The sequence below is a fragment of the Taudactylus pleione genome, unplaced genomic scaffold (assembly GCF_031769625.1).
Source record: "Taudactylus pleione unplaced genomic scaffold, aTauple2 ptg000086l, whole genome shotgun sequence".
Lineage (NCBI taxonomy): Eukaryota > Metazoa > Chordata > Amphibia > Anura > Myobatrachidae > Taudactylus > Taudactylus pleione.
Window position 1 is genome coordinate 25,206,903 of NW_028284488.1, and position 24,804 is coordinate 25,231,706.

Genomic DNA, 24,804 nt, shown 5'->3' on the forward strand with positions numbered 1-24,804 from the left:
TAGTACATACTGAGAAGCGGTATGTACAGGGATTTTCTCTGTCTTTAGCATTTCTAACCCCTTATCTCCCCTTAGTAAATAGACTCCTGAATCTCTTTAATGGTCTTTATGGGCATCAATTACATAGCTTAAAAACAAGGAAATGTCAGAGGTACATATTGTTTTTTATGAGTACCTCTTTTTTGTATTACAGTATTTAATCGGAAGTGGAAAAATTATTAAACCTTTAATACTCTACTCAGTGTTGAATTAACAGGGGGCACTACAGTGTGTTTAAAATATTTGTGGTTCTGGGAGTATTTACACATTACACTTTTAAATAACATCTCCAAAACCCCATATTGACAATTTTATTGGTAGGGCCCTCACAAGTTAGCTGCCATGGGGTCTTCACAAACCTTAATCTGTCCTTACTATCTACTGGATAAGTGCTAAATAATTCCATCTCAGCAATGGAAAACATATTGTAAAAAAGTAGAATTGCTGATTTTTAGGGCTGTTTCTAAGTTCTAGGCACTGCAAAACCTTGAAAATGCTCAAAACCTCTTAGGGCTACATTCAATTGACCTAAGTCCCGGACTTTTCGCCTGCCGGACTTTTCACCGTCATCGCCAGTTTTGCCTCCGGAAAAGTATCATGCTCGTCACTGCGATTTGCCCTTTTCAATTGCAAAGGATGTGAGAACGCGTCCCGGCAAAACTGAGATCGGCGAAAAGTACTGTCAGATTTGGGGAAATCAGCCTGATACCCCCCAAAAGATGCACTGACATTGGGGATCACTATGGATACCCCCAAATAGCCCTGCTGAAGGTATTGGGGGTGCTTTAATGCTCTCAACCGGTGAAGAATAGCATTTAGCAGTATTTTTTGGAAAAAATAAGTAGTCCCAGCAAATTTGGGGTACATGAAAATGAGTGTAAGCATGTTTAAATATCGCTAAAGTAAGTTTTTAAAAGTCCTAATAACGCACCTTTAACAAGCACCCGCAAACAAAAAAATAGGTTGGGCATACTTGGGGTCGATTTCGCTAGTATTTAAGCTTGTCCCCCAAATTTGTTTTTTTTTCGCCCCCAAACCGAAAGTACATTTTTGGGGTGTTCTGAAGTATTTTATTATCTTTTTTTGAAACAGTTTACCTTTGGGGGACTGTCCCAAGGCTGCAGGGGTGTTCCCGCAACTTTGCATCCCAAACCCTCAATTCTGCACTTTTTTCCGCCTCCATTTACAGGTGAATCTTTTCCGCTGGTTACAAGGCGCAGACTTTTCCCACCGGCGGAAAGTGATTGCAAATTAATTCGAGGAAAAGTTCTCGCCTGGAGAAATGACGTCACCAGCGAGAACTTTTCGCCGCCAAATGAATACAGCCCTTAAACTGTTTCCATTCCCATCCACCCAGAATTAATTAGATTTTTCTAGAAAGAATAGCTATATATACTAGATTCCCATTTGCAAACATATAAAAACATATAAAGACACTAAAATAGAGAACTGCATTGTAATGAATATTAGACAACCAAGACATTTTGACATGGCGGTTGAGAGATAGTAAAAGCTTGGCTGTATCTGACCTAGAGGAAACCAGTTGGACCTATTGTACTTTCAGTTACTTTTCTTTAAATTTGCTCTAAACCTAAAACTTTAACGTACTTCACCTATAATATTGCACTCAGATATAAGTGCCTGATTCTTCTCATAGTTTTTTACCGTGAACAGCATGTATTATACTTTTGCAAGATTTTATTGAAGTCACATCATAGAAAATCTCCATAAATGTGGATTTTAAAAATGGATTAATTGTCCTACAACTATTTGCTAAGCCAGCAGAATTTGTTGAAGTTCTGCAAGTTCTACTACATAAACTGTAATAACCATTAATGTGTGGGTTATTGTGCAGAAATGAAAGGGAACCGACTTCCCTAGAGTAGGTTAAGAAGTCAGGAGACGTATTCTTCGGCGGACAAAAGCTTAATGATAAACCCAGGGTGAGCTCAACATGAACAACATGATGACTAGACTTATGTGATTTTATTACTCAAACACATAACAGTATATGGCAGAACCTACTAATGACCAGTAAGTGCTCATTTTTCTAATTTAACAAAAGTGTGGCATAATTATATGCAATTTTCTGTTTTCCCAGCTGTTCCAAATGAATTGCTTATTACATGGCTAGGTGGTCATATTGATTGAAGGAAACTATTTTTATGCAGTTAAGTAGACCTTTATCCATAAATCTTGGGTTTCAATCAATTTAGACTTATTTTAATGTTCAGTTTATTTGAACATATTTTCATGTGCACTTTTGGCATTATATTATCACAGAATGTAATGCTATTAGAAAATGTAATTTTGTGACTTTAGATATTTTTTTTTAGCTATAGAGGTAGTACAGGTTGAGTCTCCCATATCCAAAATGCTTGGGACCAGGGGTATTTTGGATATCTGAATAATCCGATTTTGGAATATGTGCATACCATAATGAAATATCTTGGGAGAGGGACCCCAATATACACACAGGATGCATTTATGTTTTATATACACCTTATACACACAGCCTGCAGGAAATTTTATACAATATTTTTAATAATTTTATGGCTCAAACAAAGTTTGTGTACATACATGAAATTCATTTATGTTTCATTTATATACACCTTGAAGGTAATTGTATACAATATTTGTAATAATTTTTGCCTTAAATGAGGTTTATGTACATTGAACCATCAAAAAGCAAATGTGTTACTATCTCAGTCCAGGCTTGCCTACCCTCCCGAATATCGGGTGCTGCTCCCGACTCCCTGGAAAGGCAGGCAAGCCTCCTGGCTGCCACCTGACCCCCGCACAACTACTAGAAATCCCCACAGCGGGGATGCCCGATGACGCGATTTGCGCTGAATCGCGTCATCGTGGCTCCACCCCCTGCTTCACAATACCTTTATTTTCAGCATTGTGAAGAGGGGGCAGGGCCATGATGACATGATCGTGTCGTCACACCCCTGGTCCCACCCCCAAAAGTCATCATAGCCTGGCCACCTTCCCCCCCACCCCCGCTGTATGCAGGCATTCAGCTCCCTCCCGGATGGAGGGAGCTGAATGTCGGCAAGTATGTCTCAGTCATGCTAAAAAATTCCGTATTTTGGAATATTTTGATATGGGAGACTCAACCAGTATAAACAATGTTTCACTGCATAATGTATGTACAACATAAATAATACTTTGGAAAATCCATGCAAATCTTTCAATACTACTCATTACATCTACAGAACTGTCTTAATGACTATTTGATATATAGAAAGAAAACCAAATCATTGGATTAATGTGTAAGGTCCAATCTGAGAGATACATATTGTAGAAGTGCATTTATAGTAGAAATGTACGGGTTCGGTTTTACTCGGATTAACTCGGATATGTTCGGATCTCCAAAACATAATTTTATTGGCTATTGGCTATGACGTGTTTTGGATAGCCAATAAAATTAATTTTAGCTAGTCCGAACTTGCGATAAATTTGGCGAAAAGAATCGAGTAAATCCGAGTAAAACCGAACCTGCACATCTCTTTTATAGCACTTCCCACTGTTATTGCCACTTACATGTTTCTGACATTTTCCAAATTACATCAGAATCAGATCTGTGACAGCAAACCATAATAGGGGTAATCCAATTGTGGGCGTGAAATTTAAAAAAAATTGCGGCTTAGGGTTTTTCCTGCAGGGTTTTTCTATTCAATTAGGGGACTGAAAATGGGACGCAGTGATTTTTATATAAGTTTCTATAGATTTCTATATCACTACTGAGCAAAATACCCCAGAACATCACAATATATATAGATATATGTACAGTGGTATCACTAGGGGGTTGCAGGGGGTGCGGACCACATTGGGTTAACCCATCTGAGGGCGTGAATAGCAGAGCTGCTCTAACATTATGATGTCACCCCTTTGGATGGTATCATCCGGTGCAGACCTCCTGCACCCCTCCAGTGATGCCACTGTTGTGAGTTGAACACAAGTCAGCCGTAATTACTCTCACATTACTTGCATGGATCTAAATGTGGAGATTTACCAATATTTCTTTCAGCAGATACTCTCTGCCCAACTGAAAATGTCCCATTACAGTTCAGCTACAGTCACACATGGAGATGCATTTGGTTTACGTATGACTTTACATCACCCATAATTTGGTATACACTTGTTCCTGAGTGAAACCACAGAACATACACTCTGCAAATTGACCTACACACTTGGCGATCTGCACACGATCCAACATCATGAACGATTTCCCTTGAAACTCCTCCCCGGCAGCTCTGCACACTATTTGGTGTTTAAAGTGTCCAATTTACAAACAATCTGTCATGCATCCAGACTTTTTCCAGTGCATTTGTGTCCCAGATTGGCAGATCTGATGATGCAATGTACGACCAGCAGGGACGCATATCGCCTAGTGATCATGAGTGGGGACTCGTGATTTGGGCATATTTTACACGATCTGTTGTTCCGATGAGTTGGAATCGGCCAAAACAGGTAAAATATTGGCAAGTGTGTAGGCATCTTTATGTTCAGCTGTGTATTATCCCCAAGATGGAAAGCTGAATAAGAAATATAAAAGAGATGGTCAGAATAAAGGGGATACTGGTAGCATACGTGCCTACTTTTGAAAAAGCATTTCAGGGAGATTGTGAAAGCAGCACCTATGAGCATGGCGGTAAAGTGGGCGTGTACTGCTACATCTGAGAGGCGTGTCATAAAATTGATTTACATCCACTTGTAAATGAGCCCCAAAGCAGTTAGTAAGATCTACTTGTTGATGAAAACACACTGATACTTTACAGAAAATACATGTAGCCATAGGGATCATTGTGCCTTATAACCAATGCAGGGAAATTATACTAATGATCCCATTTGAATGTATATCTCTCTGTTTTTTCTTTTATATAACAGTGTCATAATGGGTGTAAGGTGAAATGAGGGAGATTGGTAGACTCTTCAGGGAGACAGGGAGATTGCTGCTATTTCAGGGATTCTCCCTGACAATGAGGGAGAGTTGGCAAGTATGCTGGTAGTGATAAACAATACAGTGGTAAGAAGACATACAGAAGGTAGAAGAGAATAAAGGAGATGAGTAGCGATAGAAAGAAAGGTATAAGAGACAAAATATTTATATACATAAAGTGAATGATACATATCAACGGTAAGAGGAGAGGATGAATTGAAGAAAAGGTGGGACTACTGTATATAAATAAGGAAATAGGGAAACTGGTCACATGCTATTTTATAGATGTGCTAAACTAAACGTTGTTTACGAATTTTTAATACCTACATGATTTTGCCATATGTAAGATAAGTTCTTTCACATTACGTGTATTCATTTGGGGCCAGATGATGAGTTGAATGTTTATATAACCTCTTGATCTTATAGGTGCTTTTTTCAATGATCATGCATCAGTTATAACATTTTGTATGTATATTTTAAAAATTATTTTGTGCTAATTCCATTTGTTGTGAGATGGAATATTATTTCTGATGTATTATCCCAAGTCTAATAACTAATGCGGTTTTTACTAACAAAACCTACTTGCCGATCTTGGATTGCTGATCTCTGAAAGGTCCAGAGAGAGGGATGTCCAGGTGGGAGGGGCGGGAGCATGGCGCCATGAATTGTTATTCCCGTTATTATGACTCAGAGGGGGTGCCACCATGACACGATTCGCTATGAATCACTGGCATCACCCTAACCATTTCACCCGAGTAGTGTCAGTCCGTAGACCTGGGAGACTCTCACAAAATTCATGAGTCTTCCGAAACTCCCAGGAGAGTGGAAAACATGTATAAAATCAATTCATGGGAGAAGTGTTCATTGGCATTCTCCACTGCTGGGTATAAAAAAAATTAAATGATAAAAGCTTTTATTGCCACCCTCACTTTTATTGCCAACCTCAATCTATTGTTATACCTATTTTCTATCAAATATAAATAAACACTTTCCTATGAATTTAGGTGCTCCAGACAATACTTTATAAACAATGTAATTTGACAAAAATCAACTTAATTCTGTGAGTATGTTAATTTCTTTATATATTTAAAATTTAAGATGAAATTGTACCCAGACAGCGGTGTAGAATCATGAAATCTCCTAGCACCAAAGTAACATTTTGAGAGCGTTGATGCATAGGACCGAGCTCTGCTCTTCTAAGCATGCTCAGTGTGGGCCAGCTATAGTACCACAACTGCATACAGGCATGTACCTGGTTTTGAAGGTGTAGGAATCATTTTAATAATGCAAAAACTTTGTAACATAAACTGATAACTTTTTTTCAAACAGAAGGGAAGTACATAATGTTAATTTAGGACAGATGCTTCAAATGTCTGTACAAATTACATATGAATTTAATTTTATGAATTTAATATTTTATTAAAGTTTCTAATCACTTATTTTGTATATTGTTCTTTTTCAAACCTGTAACTTACTGTCTTGCTACACAATAAAGTGACTTGTTTTTATTTGTTTATTAAATGTGAACTCAACAGAAATAAACATAGCATCCTTGAGTTTAAACAGATGTTTGTGCAGCTTTTTGCTTTAATTCCTTTTTTGAGACATTAATCCATTAATAACACTCATTTCTAAATATTAAAACGGGACATATATTTGGCCAGACCTGGTCTATCAGCAAAACATAGAAATCAAACTCTGGTCAGCACTGCCCTGCTGATATTGAGTTATCTCACCCATTGTATAATTTACGATATGTAATAGACTTGTGTCACCTCACTTAGTTATTGAACTGTAACATATACAGTATTCACTAAAGCAGCAATGAAGAAGATAATTATTACCCTGTATTGATAGTGCACCAACATAGTGCCATACAATCAATAGCTGTGACTATTTTTTTTTAACAAACCACTTTACTTAGCATTGAGATGGAAAATTAAGTTTGTCAGAAGATTACTGCAGAGTCAGTTCATGGTCTGACACAGTGATAAGTTATTTCAATGGACCATCCATAATATTAACACAAATGGTGTATAATCTAATGAAACCTAAAATAAACTGATTACTTTGAAACATATTTTACAATAAATGATGACCTGCTGAATGATATTAAGGCATGCTAAGATAACCAAGGTACTCTATATAATCCTCTGTAGTCTTTCATAAGTAACCCTGTCCTCACACATTGTGAATTATCTTTCAATTGAACACTCATGTAATGCTTCTGTTAATGTACATTATATACTGTAGGTAATACATATTTTTGCCAATTGAAATTTGAATAAAAAATTGTCAGGATGATGTCTTCCTAAGAAGAACTAATTTGTTTTGTTTAATTATGTTATAGTCAGCCTAATATTAGATTACAATATATAGGAAATACACAAGTAAGCAATATTTGATCAGCTATTTCTCAACAGTCGTCAGAATGCATTCAAATGCCTCAATGTAATTAACACTAGCTGTCTAATTTATTTGAGTTCATAACAGCTTCTGCTAGCATAACACAGCTGAAGTGCAGGCAAGGGCATAACTAGGGGTTTTGGCACCCAGGGTAAGTTGAAAAACAGGCACTCCCCCATTCATTGCCCAGGGTGACTTACAGCTTCAGGAGCATGGGCTAATGCCAGTCTATCAGGGCCACAGGCCTAAGGCCTGATTACCCTCAGGTGGTCTAGGGAGGAGTTAATGATGGGAAGGCCTCATAGTGGGCCTACTTGTCCAGTGGTATAGGCTGCAGTGGGGAGCTTCATTAGCTTTTTTACTTTCCCACCACTGCAGCACTCTCCAGTCCTCAGCCGCATTCTTCTGCCGCTGGCCTATCTTGGCCAGTGGCACCACCACCAGAGCTCTTCTCTCATGAGCGCAGGGTCTTCTTGCCTCTTCCGCAGCCACAGTGCAGCAGCAGCATCATTCACACCTCCTTTATCCGGAGAGGCTGGGGGCTGCCCAACATCTCCCGCAGCACTGGGCAAGTCCCCAGCCTCCCACGGTCACCCCCCCAAAATGGCACACATAAGGGGCATGGCCTAGTGAGCACAAGCCTCACACCCTTTTGGCACATGCAAGGATTAACTGAGTGGTGCAACGAGGTGTCACCACTTGTAGTGACACTACTGGACAATCCTCCTGCAACAGTCTACTTCTGCAGGGAAGTTAGCCCCCTGTGCAACATGCAGTGACTCACAGTATTTTGCAACTTGTCCGTGATGATGGGATACATGGTGCCACATTTCCCATAGTTGTACCTGGTGCCTCCCGTACCAGAATCTCACAGTGGGAATTCTCACAAATTCTGCAACAATGAAACACAAACATTTAAACAGAATATTATTTGATGTTTTAAAGACAATAGCGTGATTTTCCAGGTATATTTCAATTGCCTACTTGTTGAACAATAGTCCAAGTGAAAAATATACAAATGTTAAACATTGATTGTATGTATATATGTGGAATCAAATTTAATTCTGGAATTAAACATCAAAGCTCCAAAAAAACAGATGCATCTCCCTCTAAGAATTAGCTCTGTTTAATGTATTTCTGTTTTCTCAGATAACTTTGATCATCCTTTATTCTTTCATAGATTTTAACAGCTGAACCCCAGATGAAAAAAAGACTTTATAGCCTTTGCCAATCTTTCTATTTTACATAGTCACTTATTGATTTGGCGTTAATCTGGGCTTCGTTAGTGGTGTCTGAAAATCTAAGAAGGAAGGCTTTCTTCTGACCTAATAAATGCCTTATGGACCCTGGCTCTGTTTAAAACAGATGTCATTAAAGTGTGTAAAGTAGAGCTAACATATTTCTTATTAAATATTAATCATCAATCTTAGGATAATAGATAGTCTTGGACTAATATTAACCCCCATAATTAATTTTCTGTGGTAAAGCTCTAGGACTTATGAACTGTAATAAAAGTGGAGAATAAATAATAAAGAATTCATTATTTGAGACGTATAAAGTGGTCACATCATTGCCAACTAAACTTAAACCTAAATCATGAGGCACTATACCAAATCACTGCTTTTAATAACACATGTTTTACATGGATAGTAGGTGTTCTTCCTTCTGTAGTTTCTATTGTGGGTTTTTTAGTATAGACACTTAAGGGTATATTTACCAAAGTGTGGGTTTTTACATGTGGAGATGTGGCCCATAGCAACCAATCATATTCTACTTATTTATCTAGCACCTTCTAGAAGATAATAGCTACAATCTGATTGGCTGCTATGGGCAACATATCCACTTCTAAAAACCTGCACTTTAGTAAATATACCCCTGAGAGACAGATTAAGTTAGGTGCCAGCTCCATACTGTGAAGACGCATCTTAATAACCTGCGTATATCGCTTGGTCTTTTTGGCAATAAAATTAGAACGGCTTGCGTAATTCGATTAAAAACAGCGAGTCGTGAGTAGTGTAGGAGGCTGTCAGTGGCCATAAGCAAAAAAATAGAAGGCTGTTAAAAGGTGTCACAGAGTTGTATTTTACAACAATTATTACTGATGGAAAAATGATAAACCAATGTGTATTTTAGCAAATAAACATATAAATTAATATTTTGGGATACATTTAAATGTATCTATTTTCATTTATAAGTGTGTATATACAAGTTCTACCCCTTTCACATATAGCCTAAATACCAGTTTTTGTTGCTGGTGCACACGCACTGACCTGGGTCTAGGCTATGGGTGAAAGGGACCGACCCTAGTCAGAATCCCAGGTCCCTGACCATTCTCTGTACTGTGGTGGACTGTGTATGTGGTTGCTAGTGTGTGTGGTGTGAATGAGTGGGGAGGGGTGGACCAATGGAATGACAGAGGCGGACACAAGGTAGGAATAAATGCTTTTATTGGAGTAGTCACAGTGCTTCTCCTATATAGTCCCGGGCAACAAGGTGGGGGTGGTGGGTGAGAGAGGTGGGGGGGAGTGACTGGGGAGGTGGGTTGACCTTTTCTGGGGGCTCCTTTCCATGCAGTTCAATAGACCGGCACGTTACCCCTGCTGGACACTATGGTCGACAGTCTTGGGAGTCTCGGTGGGTGAGGGGGGGGAGAGCAAGAGGGCTATGGTGTGGTGGGCGGGTGTAGTACACCTGGCGGAGCCTCGTGTACAAAGTCTTATACCTACCGGTAGGTATGGCCTGAGGTCGGTAGGCCGTAGGGGTGTTGCCTTGCTACAGATCCTTGTTGACTGATTGAAGCTGCTGCGGTGTTAAAAATGAGTAGCTGTTGTTCAAGAGTATCTTCTATTTTGCAACGGTCAGCGACTGGGTGGTGCTGGTGGTTGTGAATGCAGCAGTTGCTTGTGGGAACTGGCACTGGTGCCAGGTCACTGGGGTGGGTCCCCCTGTGAGAGCCGGGGGTGCGGTGTGGGTCCCCCTTCTGGCAGGTAGATGGAATGCCCGGGATGGGCTTGATGTGTGACGATGTGTGGTCTGTATGGTTAGGGTGGAGGCACTTGCAGCAGCAAGTGCGGGGGCGATGCAATGGGATGGCTGAGGCCAACCGGAGGTCCCCGTGGGGATGAGGAGCTTCGGTGGGAGTAGGCCGTGGGTCTGGAATGTGGACCTTACCTCCTTGAAGAAGGCAGAACCCCTGCCGAAACGCGTTGGAGACCCCATATGCCCACATTCCAGACCCACGCCCTTATTCCATTTTGGAATAAGGCTGTAAAATAACAAAATGTGGAAAAAGTGAAGCGCTGTGAGTACCGGATGCACTGTAATATAATTACAATTAAATGAAAATAATATTGTGGGAAAAAAACTTTTTTTGTGTTACTAATGGTAATAATGATCAAATGATTTCACAGATAATAGATTAGAGTGAAGTCTGGGCTTTTACTGGATAGCTCCAGGAAATTGATTATTTTGTACATATTAACATAATTTTATATGGCTTTGCGTCACTGTCCTGCTGGAATATACATATTCAGTCCTAGGTCTTTTGCAGACTGCAGCATGTTTTCCTCCAATCTTTGTTTTTATCTTGCTCCTTTCATTTTGCCCTCTATGAGTGTCAAATTTTGGATTGGGTGCTTTGGGTAACTTCTCTACTTTATCTCTCTCCACCTAATATTTTAAGTGCCCAGGCTGTTATACAGTTTACAGTTTCTAACATCTCTTCAATGAACATGGAAATTCTGGTTCGTCACTGGCCCTTTGGTAGCCTTCCTAACGAAAGCTAAGAGCCCTTCTCACATGGATGCTCAGCTTAGGAGGAAAGCCTACTCTATTTTATAAATTTGCAGTTGTAACATATTATTCTCCATTCCTTTAAGGTAGACTTGACCATTCTTTAGTGATATAAAAGTCTGTATCATTTTACGGATTGTTACTTTTAAATAGCCTTTTCTTAAATTTGCCTTGAATGTTTTTTGACTTTAGGATCTCTGACAGACAGGTGTGTTTATTTTTACATCACTTAAAACATTCTTATTGTACACAGGTGGTCTCCAATCAATTAACGATATGACCTCTGAAGACAACTGATTGCACCAGGGTTTATTTAGGTGTACTAAGTGGTGAATAATTATGTAATCAATTATCATTTGTTGCTCTTTGTAATTAATTAAGAAAAAGCTTTAGAGTTTATTGTCCTGATCGGTGTTAAGAATTTAGTAATACATGAAGTTTGATTCTATGATGCAAGGAAAAAAAATGTGAAAACGCTAAAGGAAAGGGGTTCATCATTTATATAGAAAGTATAATATTAGACAACTTTTGCAAGGCAAGAGGGGAAGATTTATTCTGGAGGTCATCACAACCTATATGTTTAATCCTGCCAACTGCAGAACATAAGTTCTTAAACATTGGTACTGTACTCTATGGTATTCTAAATCCATTTGTACAGAGTTGGATCACACTCTATTTTTGCATTCTGATCTGTCATGTCATATATAATAAACATAGGGGGCTATTGAATTCCAAGCAATGTGCGGTCACGCTTACAAGCTTACAATCTGTGGCTGCAGATTGTAAGCTTGCGAGCAGGGCCCTCTTACCTTTATGTCTGTCTGTTACTAGCCAGCTTTGTTCTATCAATGTTGTTTCCAATTGTAAACGGAATATGCTGCCCTATATAAGAAACTGATAATAAATAAATAGTTACAGTAGAGTTACAGTAAAGTAACACCATTTTGCAGGCACCGCACCGTTCCAACGGCACATCTCCAGCATCTCTGATCTTCAAATTGCCCACATTGTATCTCTTATATGTATAAGACGAACTATACACCGTCATATTTTCATAGTGGCATGTATATAATACATACTTCTTGGGGGCATTTACAATAAGTACTGTAAATCTGAGAACATCCCTTTGCACTCTTTCTATTGAATGTGTGGAATGTACATACATACAGTACACATGTGCATAAATCAATCAATGTTATTAGATATATTGATACTTTTGTTTAAAAAAACATACAAAACAATATAAAATAAAGCATGTCGATATCTCATCTCATTTTGTGGCATTTTATAGTGTTTGTTAAAACAGACATACACACATTATTTAATTTTTTTATTTATTTATATTCTGTTAAGTAATATTGGCTGAATCTTTGTTTCTCTAGCCACAGCTTTCATTGGAAGTACTTGTTGGAAGCAAATGCATAAACCTAAGATTGCTCAATATATTGTTGTTTGGAGCATGGATGTTCCTGGCACGATTCCGATATTTATCTGTTTCTTAGTTTTGACTTCATATTAATTATATTGTGTTGTTCAAGGGTCTCCTCAAAGTTGCATAATGTTTTGCGTTTTCCTTTTCTTTTTTAAGAAATCATTTCACTTACACATAATAAATGTTTTGTGATTTTGGTTGAGCCTATAAATGATTCAGAAAACCATTATTGTTTATTTTCCTTTGTAACAAGCTTTAGAATGTTATATTTATTTTCAATGGGTTCCTGCTGTTTATTGGTTTGCACAGAAGTGAAGATCAGCTTAGGAAGCCATATGCAACAGTATTAATCAGTTTAATGCAACATATAAAAGATTGGCTCCGTGCAATTTCCCCATCCACAGGAGTGACAAAAGTGCTTTGAGATCCTGTTACTCAACAATCAATCCTATAAACCTTGTGTCATGTGTGGCTAGCATTAATCCAAATATTCAATACTGATTGATAACAAGATGTGTGGAGATAGAAAATTCTTATTGATCCTACAGTGACTTGTAGCTGGGTGGTTGCAGTGTTCAATAGAAAAGGAGGTAAATAGAGATTGGTATGAACTGTACTATAGTTTAATTAATGGTTCAGATACTTATAGTGTTTGCATATTAATGATAAAGCCATGCCATTTGCAAAAATGCTGTAAGTAAAGTTTTTATACCAATTATACTGTTTTGAGATGCATACATTAGCAAGATTAGGAATTTGTAATGCACTGCAGTAGGCAGAAGGAATATGTTATTTGGTTATCTGAACTGTAACCTTTATGATGGCTTAACATATTTATAAGAGAAACAAGTGAGTCATAAGTAAACATTTTCATTCTAAAGACGGCATTCCTTTTCCCACAGACCTACTTCTATCAAACAGCTGTATCCCATTCTTGGACTCAACGGCTGAGAGCTTGGGGTTTCAAACCCTATTGCTTGATGAAGAGAGGAGTCAATTGCTTCTTGGAGCGAAGGATCATATCTACATGCTCAATCTAGTTGATTTAAACAAAAATATGAGAAAGGTCAGTCTGTTTATATCAATGGTGTTTTGATAAATTACTTTTCAAACAATTTGTGTACATTGCAATCACTCCCCCGTGAACACCTTCAGTGGCTTAGATCTGCTGTATGTACTATATGTACACAGAATGACAGAGAGCTTTTCTCATTAGATGCAAGCAGAAATATGTTATAGTATAGGCCTCTGCTGGTGCTGTTCCACTTCATGGCAATATGGTTACCTTTGGGAAAATCATGAATACTGTACTTTTATTTTTGCCTTGTTTCCATGTACAATGTGCACAACGTAAAAATATTGTATTCTAATCTGCTAGTAAAATAAATTATTACTTGTCTTGACTAATTTTGGAAAAGTCAAAAATATTGGCAGAATCTACAGTATGTTGATAGATGTCATTGGTGTGTAATGGAGGTCAGTCCTCACTATGAATAGCTTAACCAAGGTTTGGTTTCTTAATCAGGTAGAACAGCAGGTTGTGGTTAATGCAGGACAATGCAAGAACATGCAGTATAAGACAGAACCAGCTAGGAGTGGGTTAATGTAGGTGGTGTGCGGAAGGATGGCGCACACACCTGCAGATACATGCAGTGGTGGTATTGGAGTACGCCTGGTGGTATGTGGTGGTGACACAGTTGGTTTATCAGTGTACCCAAAAGTGTCTGGCACAATCTCCTCTTGGGAGACACTCAGAGGCAAGTCCTTACTATCCAGAGGAAGTTAGAAGTAGACACGTGGTAATGGTGCACATTTGCGAAGCAGGCGCATTTGGTCTGAGGTTGTGCATTCCCATAGTGTACCTACATTACCATGGGGATGAGATTCGAAGAGACAGCACAGAGCTCTCTCCTAAACTAAAAAATATTTTACAAAAAATTTTGGTGAAATTATTGCATACTGTACAAAATAAAAAATTACTGCTCCTATCATGAAATTTTAGACAGCAAGTAAGCCTGTCATAGCCTTTTTGCTCCGCAGCTAAATTATATATCTTAGCACAACTGAAGTGTTTATTATTACATACATTTGTCCAGTAAGTTATCGGTGTCCTCTGTTTGCTGACACCTGGCATCTTGGCAAAGCTGCCTATGAAGGAGAATAGTGCAGAAGCCTTAGTGTGTACGATGGGATCAAGTCAAAACCCTGACAGTCGGGAAGCGAGCACTTAGAATGGCGCCGCCGGAATCCCGACACCTGTCAAAATCTTGGCACTGGCATCCCGACAGTAAGTACTGGGGTTAGGAGGAGGGTTAGGGTTAGGAACTCCATCCAAGCTGCTGTACTGTCTCTGCAATTCACCAAGGATGGGCTTGGGAAACCCTTACAACACAAATAGAAGGGTTGGCACATTACTTCCCTTAGTCCCATTAATTTACACAACACACCTAATTTAGATATTTTTATTCCACAGGAGGCCTGAGTTAGATAATTTAAAATAGGAAATATATATAGGTCATCAGGAAACACATTAACAGAGAATTTAGAGGAAGACAATAGCAATATTGTCATATCTATACGTCCTTCCTAAATTTCCCTTAGAGATTAAAGTTTCTTTTTCACTACTAAAAATGCATTAACCTTAATACCAGATCCCTACCCTTAATACTATAGCTCTACAAATCTCTAATACTACTTAATAGTTCTCCATATCCTTCCCATTAGGAATTTACATGCTAAAACTACGTCCCTCTTACACTGTCTATTTCCTTTCCTTCCTCTTACTACCACAACAGATTAGAGATTCTACCATTTACCCCACTCACTCACCCACTCACTTATGCAAAACTTGTCCACTTCCTATTGGTAAGGGATTATACTGTATAAGTATACCACAATTATAAATATAGGCATATACAGTATATGCACGTAAATAATCCCTATTGCCCAATATTTTGAAATATTGCTGGTGCACCTATATTATTGTAGTAACCCCGGTGTTGTAGTCTTGACATTTCATAAATGAATGTCCTAGGAACTGCTCTCTCTCGCTCTTCTGGAAGTAATTAAACTATTTATATTTATTCTGTAGTAGGTTTAATTCCATGAAATCCTAACCATTACAAGTAATAGTAGAATATCAGTATTATTCTCCACAGATATAAATGTGATGCCTCTAGCACTGGTGTTGCTATAAATACAGAATAGGGATTTTTCTATATCGGTGATCCAATTTCTAAATATCCAAATAGACTGATGGTAGTTTTATGTTTGAAACACTCTCTAATATTAATGTCAAGGAACAGTCATCAGTAACCTCCGTGAGAACAAAAATATTTGTTCAGCTGACTGGATGATGTGGTACTATGTCAGCATTAGCCAGTACAATATTATATACATATATCCTTGCAGGCAGCAGTTAAACTGGCTCTCTCACTCTCTCTCTATGATTTACAGACCTGATACAGTATCTCCTTATTTGCAAGGTCCGGTCAGGATTTGTAGTCCTAAAATAACTTCCCCAGCCTCTCACTTACTGTGCATCATCTGGCTAGATTCAGTGTTAGTGGGGCAGTTTACTTCAATCCCAGCCTGCACTTCTCTACCTGTGAGCATTAGGCAACACCCTCTGGCCTCCAACAGCAGGAGAACCCCTGACCAGCACTCCTTCTTTAACTTGACTGCCAGGCTATTCAACAACAGCAGCGGTGTCAGTGAGCTACTCTGGCTCTTTCCTCAGTTACTGCTGTGACTCCTTTGCATTTTCCTTGGATTCCCAGAGCTGCTCCCTCACATCACTTAGGTCCCACTCCAACCAGGTTGGGTAAGGGATTCTGGCGGTCAGGATGCCAGCAGTCAGAATCCTGAAAGAATTAGTAAGTATCCTAGTATATATTCTCTATATATATTCTAATCCTAACCCTCCCCCTAACCCACCTTTCCCACAACCTAACACTAACACTCCCCTCCCGCAGCCTAACACTAATCCCCCCCCCCCACAGCCTACCCCTAACTGTTCACCTAGTGCCTAACTCTAACCCTCCCCCTAACCCTAATAATTACCATCGGGATGTCAGAGGTCAGAATTCTGGAGATGGGATTCCGACTGCAGTTGAGATACCGGTGCCAGTATTCTGACCGCCGGCCCCCCGACTGCCAGGATGCCGAATACATCCACTCCAACTATCTCCCTTAGGTACTGATGTTTTTCTCAGCCATTGTCGTCCCCCCCCAGACTCTCCTGTTAGGCCTTTTTATATCTCTCCTAACTTGCCCCAGGCTTCTTCCGCCTCCAGCACCTGTACTGAACACTCAGATGTCTCTCTGTGTTTTCTGGCACTTCCTCAGCCGTGTGCCACTTTAATGCACCCCTCTACAGCTCCTCACACACAATTATAATGGCATACCTACACATTTACATCATATATGTACAGTGACATAAAATGCATATCTATATATGAATAAAACTCAATATCTATACATATCCTACTCACTAACTCTATTCTATATATTCTTCTCCTAGACTTATAACAGGAGGTTACATATTCATAAAGGGTATTTCAGTTGTACCCAGCCACATCTGAATGTAAGTTCTCATGCTCTTTTATATTGTTTCATACACACTCATGACACTCCCACTAGTCAAAACAGTTTCATGTGTTCCCTTGGTTGACACCCAGCGTCATATCTACACTTTTTGGTGCCCTGTGCCCGAGAGAGCATTATTGCCCCCCCTCCTCCATTTTTTAAATAGTGCACCTGAAAAAGGGTTATGGCCTCATGGGGAAGGGCCAGGGAAGAGATAGAGGAGGCCAGGTGATGCTGGGGATAAAAGAAGAGGAAGCTACAAGTGAGCATGATAATAAACAGGAAAATTGACAGGCCCAAACAGCTCCCCCTGCCCTGCAGTGCCCTGTGCCATGGCACACTACCCTAGTTACGGCCCTGTTGACTCCCAATTACCTCTCAGAAATGCAAACATTTTCACCTATCATTTGTACTTGGGGAAGTCTCATTGGGGGCAATTCAATTCCTAGCGTGGTGATGTAGCTCCAAGGATGAGTGCCCAGAGCTATTCAATTGGCTGCACTATAAATCCACAACTAAAGGATTTCTGCTCACACTTTCCTGAGGTGTGAGTGTAAACCCTACCTGGTGTAACAGCATGGCAACTGGCACTTAAGTCAGAAAATGCAGTTTAGCGCGACTAAGCTCCAGGCATTAGTTGCTGTATACTACAACTCCTCGTCCTGTACAAGTACAGGGCGAGATACAGGCAATTTAATAACTCAGGGCACTCATCCCTTGAGCTACATTGCCGTAGTGGGAATTTAATTGCCGCCAATTATACACTTGCCCATACCTGTTCTGCTGCAATTCTGAGATATATTCAAGTCCTAGGTACTGTACTTATGCATTTTGGTACGCATGCACAATACAGTATTGCGTATATTCTTCCAACAAAAATTTACTATGGTCCAACTTTAAATGTCCCCCTTTGTAGTCTAAAGCACTACTGTGGAGCCTAATGCTTTACTGGAATATTACATGATCCTCAGAAAATCACCTTGCAAAGAGGGAAATGGTCACATATCCTGTATCCTTTGCAGAGATAACACAAAGCCAAATTGCTGTATGATATAGCAAATGGTTCTGTGTTTTCTGACTAATAGATAATAATATTGCCCAGGTGGCAGAAGAGTAAACTTCTGTTTCACAAATTTAATGCCGGCGGATCAAATACCAACAGTGAAACCCCTACGGATCTAATTCCCGACTGGGGCTGGTAAGTAACTTAACCCTCCCCTCTCCCCCCCTAACCCTAAACCTCCCTTAGTGGTGCCTAACCCTAACTACCCCTAGTGCCTAACCCTAACCTCCCTCCATTAGTGCCTAAACCTAACCCCCTCTCTTGCACCCTATTCCTAACCCTCCCAGGGGGTGCCTAACACTAAACTCCCCCTAGTGGTGCCTAACCCTAACCCCTCCTATCCCTACCCTAACCCTCCTGGGGGGTGCCTAACCCTAAAACCCTCCTGGGGGGTGCCTAACCCTAAGACCCCCTGGGGGTCCCTAAACCTAACCCCCCCATGGCTAGATGCTAAAACACCCGGCTTACCTTCATTCAGTATGCCGGGTGTCGGTAGTGGGGCTAATGATAGGCATCAGGATTTCGACGCCTATCTTAAATTCCCTCTCAGTCTGTCAGTGTCGGATATCGCTGGGTGGGATAGTGTCCGCCGGTATCCTGACTGCATCCTGAAAAATCAAATCATGTGAACTGTTTCCTTCATCTCCAGTCCTGCAGTAAATACCTGTCTGTCAATTTAGTTTATCATGTGCTCTTTGAACTAAAATACTATTCAGAAATGTAATCTAGTGTGCCTGTGTGAAAAATTAGTGTAATCTGTATGAGGCAATAGCAGGCCATCTGCTTCCAGCTATTTTCAGTTGTTCTATATCTGGACCGTGGAAAATCCAGTGTTGTGTTCCATTTGTACTATTATATATAGTTATATCCCTCCTGTATTAAGCATGCTTATAGAGATTAGTGCCGAAAGAGTGCTGTGTTCAAGGCATCCAGCTATTTTTTAGTAGTGGTATTGATCTGCATCATGCCAAAAGTACATTTTCATTGTCTAATGGAAGGACATTTGAAAAAAATAAACTGTCACATTTTACTGATTATTAAATTGTCTAGTGCAAGCCTTAGAAGCTAAACATTGGTCAGAAATCAAACCGGGTCTCATAAAAATAATCTTGACTGAGAATCCACTTAAATAAATCTAAAATGTATTAAACCAATTAAATAATTATTTTTAATTACTACAGTATGGGTATATAAAGTTTAATTTCAATTCATGCCAGTCCAAACCCAAGTAAAATCCTCACTTTTAGCCTACAAGTGACTGTGTTGTGGCCAACAATTAACCTTTTCAAATATAGCAGGATGATGAGAACATTTGGGGCCAAATGTAATATGTGAGAGTTTAGCAGTAAACTCTCACATTGGTGGAGTTTTATCTTCAAAATGGGAAAACATCTGGATGAGAGTTTAAATCATGAGAGTTTTTTGAGTCTGAAAACATGTGAGTTTGCATGTTTTCATACTCTATTACATTGGCCGAGATTAAAAAGTGTGAGAGATTACTGCTAAACTCTCACATTTTCTAAACTCTCACCCTATTACATTTGACCCTTGTTATCATTTATTCCCCCCTGTTAGAATCAAGGTGGATGCAGAATACCATACACTAGTCATCACTTCCTCCTGTCATAATTGCCAGCAACAATCCCAGATTTGTCCCTGGAAATGTTCCTATTTTTCAAATTTGAATTACTAAACAACAAAAAATATATTAAATAGAATTAATACAATGTGTTTCTCATTTTCTGGACATTATGTGCTAATATTTATTGAGATCTCTCTCATAAAGTCTTTAAACAAATTTAGGGTACTCTCCTTTAAAATAGAGGGGTCTTTAGAAGGGGTATGTTTGATGATATCCAGACAATAATATTCTACACTACAGAAAATATTAAGCTGTCAGGAGATAGGGAAAGAGCTTGGTAATGCTCATATTTCTCCATTATACATATTTGCCTACTTTTGAAAAAGCATTTCATGGAGATTGTGAAAGTAACACCTATGAGCGCAGTGGTAAAGTGGACGTGTACTGCTACATCTTAGAGGCGTGTAATAAAATTGATTTATATACACATGTAAATGAGCCCAAATACAGTTAGTAAGATCTACTTGTTGAAGAAAACACACTGAAACTTTTCAGAAAAGGCATGTAGCTATAGGGATCATTATGCCTTATAAGAAATGCAGGTAAATTATACTAATGATCCCATTTCAATGTATATATCTCTGTTTGTTTTTTTTAAATGACAGCTTCATAATGGGGGTAACTTGCAATCAGGGAGATTGAGACTATTTCAGGGTGTCTCCCTGACAATCAGGTAGAATTGGCAAGTATGCCATTATGTATCCAAGAGTCTCATTTGAAAGTGTACAGTAGTTCCCTCTTTTAAATGATGTGTTCTGTTCATAGTTATTGTCTGGTAATCACCAGACAATAAAGGCCTACACTGCAGAAACCTTTGTGAAGTCCAGAGATGGGGGCTTTATAAAGCCCAGATCTCTGTCAATCATAGCTTCTATAAACTCAAAAGGTGCCCACATTTTAAATAATATGTTGTCTGTTAAAAATCGGATATCCTACACATTTTATATATTCCATTAAAGACAGAGCAATCTACCAAAAAAAAAACAATTCTAACAAAAACAAAACAAAAAAACCCCATCACTTTCAAGGCTAGAGTTTTCTCTGAAAACCAATGTGTACAATCCTGCTTTTTGCTCTTTTGGAAATGTGGTTTAACCTAAACAAGAAACACAAAGAATGTTTTAGCGATGGCAAGAAACAAACAAATACACACATTTGCTTTTAGTTCACTTTCTTAAAAATGTAATAACAAAACACTTTTCTTTTGGCCCATTTTGGATAGATTTTCTAAATAAATCAATGTATGATTTTTATGGATACTGTACAAATAAATCACTAGTAATGCTATTGGGATGCGACTACTCTAAAAATAACATAGGCTCAGTCCAGAGGTGAAAAATCCTTAACCATGAAGGAGTTAAAAGCTACCTATGTTATAAAAGCTCTATATTATAAAAGCTCATCTTAATAACATAGTAGAGACAGCACATTAATGCTTCTTATCTTCTGGATCGAGTATGAATACCAGCAAAATCACAAACAGTTTAAAGTATCAGAGTTACAAGTTACTAGTTTAATCCCTAAAAGAAGATAAGAATTTTTTACCATTGGTAGCATAGCACATTGTTTAACATCTGAAAAAAGAAATGACATATTGTTGATGGATGGATATGTTATGCCATCAAGTACTTAATCTAGACTGCTTATAATTAAAACATTTAACAATACCACCATTATCACTGATACATTATTTTTTTTTACAAGTATTTTGAGGAAAATCTAGGCAATAAATGCTTCTAATAAAATGAATGCTGTTCCATAACACAATGAGCAGCTATTTGGAGGCTAAGAATCCAAGCAGTGTGTTTTGTGGTTAAACATTGTCCTATGCCAATGTGTTTGTGACAGTTTTTTTAAATTAAAAAATAATGAATTAATAATGTGAATCCAACCCCCCCCCCTCCCCACAACATAGGCACCAGTCCTAGGACAGTTAGCATTGTTTTGTGTTCCATGGGGAATCAGGCCCACAAATAATGTGAATCCACCCCCCCCCCTCCCCACAGCATAGGCACCAGTCCTAGGACAGTTAGCATTGTACTGTGTTCCATGGGGAATCAGGCCCACAAATAATGTGAACCTTTCCCATAGAAGAAACAGCTGCATTCTGAGAGGGCTCTTCTCTAACCTGTGTAGCGACTGTGGGGGTAACATAATGGTTGATAATAGATTAACCATGTATTTATATGCTGGAAAGATACATGCCACAGCAAGCCCTCATATGCCCAAATTGAATGGTTTACAGTCAGGGCCGGATTAACAATGGGGCGGGTGGTGCTTCAGCTCCAGGCCTCCCATGAAAATAAGCCCACAGGATCCATTTCAGGGGAGACTGTTGACAGGAATTTTTTTCCTTGTCATCACCACCAGCCTCCTGAAGCCCAGCACATTAACCTCTTGGCCGCCTAAAGCATCACCCATTCACACTTTCCTCCTACGTCCAAAGCACGGTAGCATCTGAAGCCCTGCCCCCGGTGTCCAAAGCACGTGCCACCTGAAGCCCTGAAGCCCTGCCCCCAGACCGTCTGAAGCTCCACCCCCAGACCGTCCAAAGCTCCATCCCATGATGTCCAAAGCTCAGCCCCATTGCTATCTAAGATCCACCACCGCTCTGGCAGTGTGCAGCAAGGAGGTGGCAAGTGATAGGTTTGTCTTGGCTGTCACTAATTTGGGCAGATGAGCCCTGGCAGTGACATCATTGTGATAGCCTGAAACAGCAATCTTCCAGAGTAGAGCAGGCTTTGGGTTCAACCTCAGCCTGGGGGCCAGCCGGTGATTGGATAGGGAGGAGGAGTCAGTGCTTGCCAAGAGAGAAGTGCAGCAGGAGGGAGCGGAGCAGACAAGCCAGCATGTGAGAATTTATCAAGGAACCCATAAGACAGAGCCCCTATGCAAGAGAGAGTGAGCAAGGAGTGAGAGCCTACGAGAGTAGGTGAGTAGAACAGTGCTTTCTGGTTTATTCAGTGCTTGGGGTGCAGGCAAGTGGGACCTGCACTGAGACAGCATCCAGGAAGTGGGAGAAAAAGACAGGCTCCTTGTTCAATCTGTGATTAGGGAATGTAATGTAAATATATGTACTGTGCCTTTTGTTGAATGTTTTTTTCTCTTAAAATACTGCCCATTTAAACCTTCGTGCCACCTAAAGTACCTTGTAAATGTAAGGCTGGGTACACATTAGAAGATATATTGGACAATATGTAATTTTAAGGTAAATCGGAATGACATATCTTTCACATCGCATAGTGTGTACGCTCAATCGCGTGTTCACGTGCATCCTTGAAGCCGTTGGGGGGAGGGAAGAGGCCAGAATCTCCATCGACTGCCGAAGATTTTCTGGCCTCTTTTGTGTATGTGCGTCGGTCGGCTAGTGTGACCCCTTGGTCACTCAGCCGGCCGAGGATCACGCAGATGTTCCGATGCTGCATCCATGGACGCAGCTTGGAACAGTAATGCATGCAGGAAGTGTGGTGCCTCCTGCTACATTACAATAATAGTGCTGTCGCAGCTGCTACCATGTTAGCAGCTGTGATAGCAATAGTTTTGGAGGATGAATCACCCCCTCTGTTCTTTATGGAGGCCACTTTAATGCTCTCTGTAATGTTTGCTGTAATATATGGCAGTCACTGTAATGCTTTCTAGTGTTTATTCTAGCTTCTTGATTGGGCAGGGGGTCAATCAAGGAGGAGGGCACATCTGCATGCACCGAAGTGGCTTCTCAGAGGTAGGTACGTAGCATCACGGCACACTCCCCTTTCCATCATTCTAGGGGGCATGCCCAGCACTCACAGAGATGCTGTGATCCCCACACTGTGAATAGATGCCAAACCTTTTTTTCTTATAGCTCCACTATAAAGTGGTTTAAGGTAGGAGCTAGCTATGCCTTCCATGGAGAGAGCAACACCCACTGCACAGACCTCACCACTGTGTAGACGACACCCACACTGGTTACACTCTCACATCACTAGTCACACAGCTGCATCGCTTTTCACACCCCCTACAGTGACACGCAATAGGCTCTTCATAAATTTCAGCTCCAGGCTCATTTGTACATTAATCTGGTACTGCTTCCAGTTACAATGATTACTGACACCATTGTGCTCTGGAATCCAAAGTCCGCTGGGACCAGCAGTCCATCTGCAAAAAACACATTGTACCTTGAACATTGCAAATAATAGGGGCAATGACTAGTGGCAAGATATTGTTTTAACATGGAGGTTTCTTGTCAATTTGGGGCCATCCACAGCTTACACGTAAAGGGTCTGATTCTGAGTCATGTGCACAGTGACTGTGGGTAGCTGAAGAAGCCAGATATACTACCTTATGCTATTGTGAGTATCTGTTCAACCAATGCAGGAGTTTGTGCATGTGCAAGCAGGAACCTGTGCCACCCACTGATTTTACACCAGCTGCCGAAACCATCATCATTAGTATTGGCACTTGCACCAGCCCTCTGCTAGGTGTAAGAGATCTGTCAGAAACAGTCTTCCCCTCCCTGTATGCGTGACCAAGGGTCACATGGAGCTTTAGATACACGCCAATGAATCTCCCATGACTCTCCCAAGTTAGATGGTTGCGTTCAATAGTATTGTCACCACCCAGTTCCCATACCAATACAACCTATTCCAAAGGTTGACAGACAAGGACAAGTTCTGTCCAACTCAGAATAGGATGGAGATACATGTAAACTTGCTTCTGCGCATGCTCTATACACATACACTGAACATTTGCATCCGTACTGTTTTAAACAACATAAGCAGACGTCATGGAGTGTTTCCTATGGCACTGAAGGAGAAATGTATCAAACCTTCTAGAGAGATAAGTGAAGAAGTTGACCATATTGTAGCAACCAATCAACTTCTAGCTATCATTTATCTAGCACAGTCTATAAAGTGACA

At 39.9% G+C, this 24,804-nt stretch overlaps 1 protein-coding gene across 2 annotated transcripts in view; it reads left to right on the forward strand.

Annotated features, from left to right (window-relative positions):
- The window catches only part of SEMA3D (semaphorin 3D), a 212,171-nt gene that overhangs the window by 77,051 nt on the left and 110,316 nt on the right, over nt 1–24,804 (forward strand). For both annotated transcript variants that reach the window (XM_088468794.1, XM_088468795.1), the window contains one exon: nt 13,520–13,683. In XM_088468794.1, the coding sequence (XP_088324920.1) occupies nt 13,520–13,683 (164 nt within the window). The remainder of the gene's footprint in view (nt 1–13,519; nt 13,684–24,804) is intronic.